Source organism: Pan troglodytes, chromosome 20 (assembly GCF_028858775.2).
Source record: "Pan troglodytes isolate AG18354 chromosome 20, NHGRI_mPanTro3-v2.0_pri, whole genome shotgun sequence".
NCBI lineage: Eukaryota > Metazoa > Chordata > Mammalia > Primates > Hominidae > Pan > Pan troglodytes.
Window position 1 is genome coordinate 19,679,261 of NC_072418.2, and position 6,000 is coordinate 19,685,260.

Consider the following 6,000-nt stretch of genomic DNA (forward strand, 5'->3'; position numbering starts at 1 on the left):
GAGAAGCTAGCCAGCAATACCAGTGGACTTTCTTTCTAGGTATGAGAGACCACAAACTGTTGCAGAAGCCAACTGGGTTGGGTTTGAGTTGGCTAGCCACCCAAGTCAGGAGTGCCTGGTTCTTCTAGGACTAGAAGGGCTTCTAGAAGGTTCTAGAAGCTTCTGCATTTCCACCTTCTCTGGCCACACCTCCCTAAGAGACAAGTGCTGCTTCACTGGCCTTGGAGCCCCTGGCCTTGTCTGTGTCTCCTGTGGCTACATCATTCTCGGCATGAGGAATGAGTCTACCTCCCCTGGGAGATTACAGCTTTCTGAGCCAGGGATCTGCATTCACTATCTTGACCAGGAGGCTGAGGCTGTTGCTGTCTGCATTTGACCAAGGAGTGAGGGGGAGAGACTGGCTGAGGGTCTGAGCTGCACTTAGTAACAGGCCTGTGAGCCCAGGTCTGAGTCTAATGGTTCAGGTGTGCTGGAAACCCAACAAAAGGTTGGAGGTGGGTCACGTGATCTCCTTCAGGTCCCCTGTCCCACCTCTGGTCAAAGCTGACACAGGTGGGTGCCCCTGCTCTGCCCAGATCTGCACCCACAGAACCAGGGCTGCTGAGGACCCATGAGCTGAGCTGCCAATCCTGGGCTTTACTCTCTCCATCTGTAGAATGAGGAGAATGCAATCTGTCCTCCCTCCCTCCCTCTCATGCCCCTAGGGATTTAGGGCAGAAGGGAAGCAAAGCAACACCCACACTGCCCCAGCCCTGAAGGCCAGCAAGTGGCTCCACTTTGCAAAAGAAGGGGAAGTCCTGGTCTGGCACACCCAAGGGACCTACCCAGGATGGCTCCCTGGCTCTGCACCACTGGCTCACCCTGGGCCACCAGCTGAGCCTGGACTGTGACTTCCCTTGGAGAGTTAAAGATGGTCACGCTGATGACTTCCTCCACGCCCGCACGAAAAACAGAGGGAGCTGCAATCAAGTAACCCCTGCAGGAAAGGAGATCCGAGGTGAAGTTCTCACCCCCAGCCCCCTGGTCTCGCTGCCACCACAGCTAGGTCAGGGCTCTCCCCGCAGCAGACTCCTGCCTTTTGCTGACCACACCTGGCTGGCACTGATGCTCTAGGAGTCTGTGCCCCCCCATCAGTTCTTGAGTCCATGGATTGGCTTATTCACCTGTGAAGTCCCCATGCTGGGTAAGAATCTGGCCTCACAGGATTTTTCAGCATCGCACAACCCCTCTTACTCTCTCTATTCCGGCCTCCAGCCTGTTGACTCAGCTACTTCCTTCTGCCCCAGGACCTTTTTTTTTTTTTTTTTTTTTTTTCCTGGAGACAGAGTGTTGCTCTGTCCCCCAGGCTAGAGTGCAGTGGCATGATCTCAGCTCACTACAACCTCCACCTCCTGGGTTCAAGGGATTCTCGTGCCTCAGCCTCCCAAGTCGCTGGGATTATAGGTGCCTGCCACCACGGCCGGCTAATTTTTGTCTTTTTAGTAGAGGCAGGGTTTTGCCATGTTGGCCAGGATGATCTCAAACTCCTGACCTCAAATGATCCACCCTCCTCAGCCTCCCAAAGTTCTGGGATTAGAGGTGTGATCCACCACGCCCAGCCCTTCTGGCCCAGGACCTTTGCACATGTCATGCCCACTATCTGAAATACTTTCCTCCACAAGCCAGGTAACCGGCAGGATCCCACTTCATCCTCACAGTGCACCCCCTCCCCCACCACCATGAGAAGTGCTGACATCAGCCCCATTTAGAAAGTCAGAAAGGAAACCCCAGAGAAGTCAAGTCACCAGCTGCAACAGTGACAGACCAGGATTCTAACTCAGGCAGCCAGACTCCAAAACCTGATAAAAAGAAGCAAAGGGCTTCTTTGCAACATTCATTTTAAGAACAAACCCTGAAAACACACCATAGGGCCTCAAACAAAAAGAGCTCTGAAAACAATGGAATCAAAGCAGGCCTCTCTTTCCTAAAATCTTCTGATTGACTATGAAGTCACCTCTGGAAGGGAGGCATTACCCCCAGTTTCCCGATGGGAAGTTGATGCTTCAGAAGAATAGGAACATGCACCAGATCACACAGCCAGGCAGAAGAGGGCACTGAGGTGTCCTTAGGGGACCTGACCTGAGGGCCCAGGTCCTCCCCACCTGAGCTCCTGTCTCCCAGTATCTGCAGCCTTCCATGGAAAATTACAAAGGCCCTGTAACCTCATGAAATGCTTACAGTGTCCCCACAATCACCAAGAGCATTATAGCAAAGGCACCACAATTGCAACCATGTAGAATGATGGAAATCAGAAGAAAAGAGGGTAAAGGGGGAAACTGGACCATGCAATGAGATTAGGAGACATTTTCATTTCAATATTTTCTTTTTTTATTTTTATTTATTTATTTATTTTTAATTGAGACTGAGTCTTGCTCTGTTGCCCAGGCTGGAGTGCAGTGGTGTGATCTCAGCTCACTGTACCCTCCACCTCCCAGGTTCAAGGGATTCTTCTGCCTCAGCCTCCAGAGTAGCTGGGACTACAGGCGTGCACCACCACACCCAGCTAATTTTTGTATTTTTGGTAGAGACTGGGTTCCACCATGTTGGCCAGGCTGGTCTTGACCTCCTGACCTCAAGTGATCCGCCCACCTTGGCCTCCCAAAGTGCTGGGATTACAGGCCCACTGAACCTGGCCTCAATAGTGTCTGTAAACAACCCAACATCCACATGCAAAAAGATGAATTGAGAACATTACCTCACACCATGCAATTAGATTAACTCAAAGTTAATCTTAGTAACAGATCTAAATTGAAGAAGTAAAACTTGTAGAAACACTAGAAGAAAACGAGAAAGTCATTGCGTGCTTAGATTAGGCAAAGATTTCTTGAGTAAGATACCAAAAATAAGATCCATAAAATAACTCACTGATAAACCAAACTTCATGAAAACATCATTACCAATTTTGCATCTCAAAAGACGCAGTGGGTTTGTGTTGTTTCATGCACACGAACAATGGGCTTGGGTTGTTTACTGCAGCCCTGGCCACAGTGTGCACTGACCCTGTGATCACAGTGTGCTACATCTGCCTTGAATAATTACCAGAGTTCAGTCCCCTGGGATCACACATGTGCTGTCCAACTCTAGGACCAACTGGAGTTTGCAAGACCCTAGGTATGTGCTGTGTATTACATAACTCCAGCACTGACCAGGACATGCAATTACCCTGTCCAGGTGTCCTGTCCAGCTCCAGCACTGGAATGTGGCAACCTTTAAAAGGGGCATACTCTTTCTGTCTGGCTCCCAGCTGATCCCTAGAGTTTAGACGGGCCTCACATATAGTATGTGGTGAGTGTAGAAGAGAGAGTAAGGAATACGTGTTCATTTTGCTTGGTCACCTTTGAAACTCCTGACAATACGGGTTCAAGTCTTCATCCAACTGCCCAGAGAAACTGACATCACCAAATTAAGTTTCTCTGCCATTCAGAAGTTGCAGCTGTTTCCAGCTGTTGGGATGCTTGCCAGCCATTCACTGTCACACCTGACCCACCCCTAGCATCTGGGCCAACACTGGCTTCTCATCCTGCTGGTCTCAGAAGGTCCCAGACTGGGGAAAGGGATGTCTGGGTCAGTGTAGACAGAATTGCTCTTACAACTGCAAACTGTGCTGCTTTCTGGGATCAGAGATTCCTCACACAAAAATCTCTCAGGTGACAGAAGTGGGCATCCAGAGCTATTCCTAAGACGAGATCCTTTGGGCTGGGTGAACCATGCCCCTGGCTTAGAGGCCAGCTAATCTGGAATTCCAGGTCGGTCATTTGGGGACATCTCTTCCCCAGTGTGTCTCTCAGCACAGGGATTCCATGTCACTTAACAGATGGTGAGATCACAGGGTGACTTTAGTCAGAGGAAAACGCCCTGGGGAACTGTTTAAAACTCTCTAACGGGCCAGGCACGGTGACTCACGCCTGTAATCCCAGCACTTTGGGAGGCGGAGGTGGGTGGATCACCTGAGGTCAGGAGTTCCAGAACAGCCTGGCTAACATGGAGAAACCCCATCTCTATTAAAAATACAAAAAATTAGCCGGGTGTGGTGGCACACGCCTGTAATCCCAGCTACTCAGGAGGCTGAGGCAGGAGAGTCATTTGAACCTGGGAGGCGGAGGTTGCAGTAAGCCAAGATCGTTCCATTGCACTCCAGCCTGGGCAACAAGAGTAAAACTCCACCTCAAAACAAAAACAAAAACAAACCCCCAAAACAACAAACAAACAAACAAAAACCTCTGTATAAGGCAGGGTCTCTCATTGGAGCCAAGGTCTGTCATGTGGGGCCGCGTCATTCCTTGCAGTGGAAGCTGACCTGCACATCGAAAGCTGTTTACCAGCATTCCTGGCCTGCGCCCACTTAATGCCAACACCAAATGCCTCTCCCTATTTGTGACAACCAAAAATACCTCCAGACATTTCCCAGTGACCTCAGGGAGACAAAAATCCCCCCCAGGGCTGAGAACCACTATTCTAAGGGATGCCAGCTTTGAAAGAAGCATCAGGATGAAAATTTGTAGGGTTCCGATTTCACGAAGCCTAGGAGAGGGAAGTCTGGATGCTCAGAGCGCAGTAGACTGTCTTGCTTTTAAAACTGTGACCAGCAAGGACCAAGTACTCACTGCAAATAACGACACCCACCTAGTCTCACTGCTTACCAGTTTTCTGGAAACTCCTAAACAAGGGCTGCTTGAACAAGCCGCCTCCTAAACGCCCAGCTGGACTAAAAGGCTGGTCTTGTGCAGACCAGGGCAGCCCCCCTGAACCCGCAGCCCTGCAGAGCTCACCCGAACTTGCCAGGTTTAGAAATATTCTCTGTGAAGCCAACTTAGGAGTACTCCCCAGCAGCTAGTTAATTCACCTTCTCCCCGCTGTCAACCCACCAGAAGCCTGCAAGCAAACCTCTAGAAAAATGTAGAAGCAAAACAAGCACTTCCTCCTCCCTCACCACGCCCACCCACGGGAAAGTGCCCCTTCGCACTCTCCTCCCACTTTTCAGCCAAGACGCTCCTCTTACCTTCATGCCTTGGACTACTGGAAATCGCCACCCATGATGACAGCCCGGGTCACACGAAGGGGGCGAGGTGGGGCGGGGGGAGCTGACCTCAGCACCTTTAGCTTTTGGGAGTCCCTGTACCTCCACAGAGCCACTTCGGAAACTTTAGGGCGCCCCCTCAAGACGATTCGGGAAGAAGAGGCCAGGTCCAGCCCAGCGCGGAGGCTGTGTGGCCTTGGGCAGGTCGCTGCAACCCTCTGAGCCAGTACCCGCGACCCCCACCCCAGAAGGCGACCGACCTCCTCTGTCGCCGGAGGATACTCACGGGGCCTGAGGCTGCGCGGCGCGCACGCCGTCCCGCGCCGACAGCAGCAGGAGCAGGAGCGGGAGCAACGGCCAGAGCAGGGCGCCGCTCATTTTTCGGCTCCTGGGGGGCGCCGCGCCTGGGGAGGGGGCCGGGCCAGGGCTGGGCCAGGGCCAGGGTCCGAGCGCGGCCGTCCTCGCGCCGCCGCCGGGGGCCCTTTGTTCGCAGCCCCCGCGCAGTGCGCCCGGCGCCATGCGCCCCGCTCCGCGCCCGGCCAAGCTGGGGCAGCCCCGGGCCAGCCCCCTCCCCGGACCCGCCTCGTCTCCGGGACCGCCCCGCTCGCCCCGCTCGCCCCGCTCCTGGGCGCACCCTCCCGGGACGCCTGCTCCGCCCATCTCCGGACCCCGACCCGCCCCGATCCCTTCCGGGGATCGTCCCCTCACTTACTCCCCGGACCCACCCGGGCCCTGCCCGATTCCTTCCGAACCCGCCTCCTCACCCCCTACCCGGATTCGCCCCCGGATGCCCCCCTCCCCACCAGCCCCGCCTCGGACCCGACCCCCCACCGCCCCCACTCTCCCTCTCCTCTCCACCCAGCGTCCACTCGGAACCTGTCCCTTCCCTGGCTCTCCCTCCCTCCCTCCCCAGCCAGCCCCTTATGGCCCCCTCCCCGGGCCCG

General features: G+C 54.0%; 1 protein-coding gene across 1 annotated transcript in view; it reads right to left on the minus strand.

Moving 5' to 3' along the window:
- CPAMD8 (C3 and PZP like alpha-2-macroglobulin domain containing 8) overlaps positions 1–5,733 on the minus strand; it is a 134,417-nt gene extending 128,684 nt beyond the window's left edge. Inside the window, exons 1-2 of the mRNA XM_016935418.4 lie at positions 5,343–5,733; positions 825–976 (exon numbers count right to left, since the gene is read on the minus strand). Of these exons, the coding sequence (XP_016790907.3) occupies positions 825–976; positions 5,343–5,716 (526 nt within the window). The 5' untranslated portion in view covers positions 5,717–5,733. The remainder of the gene's footprint in view (positions 1–824; positions 977–5,342) is intronic.
- Positions 5,734–6,000: the final 267 nt, after the last annotated feature.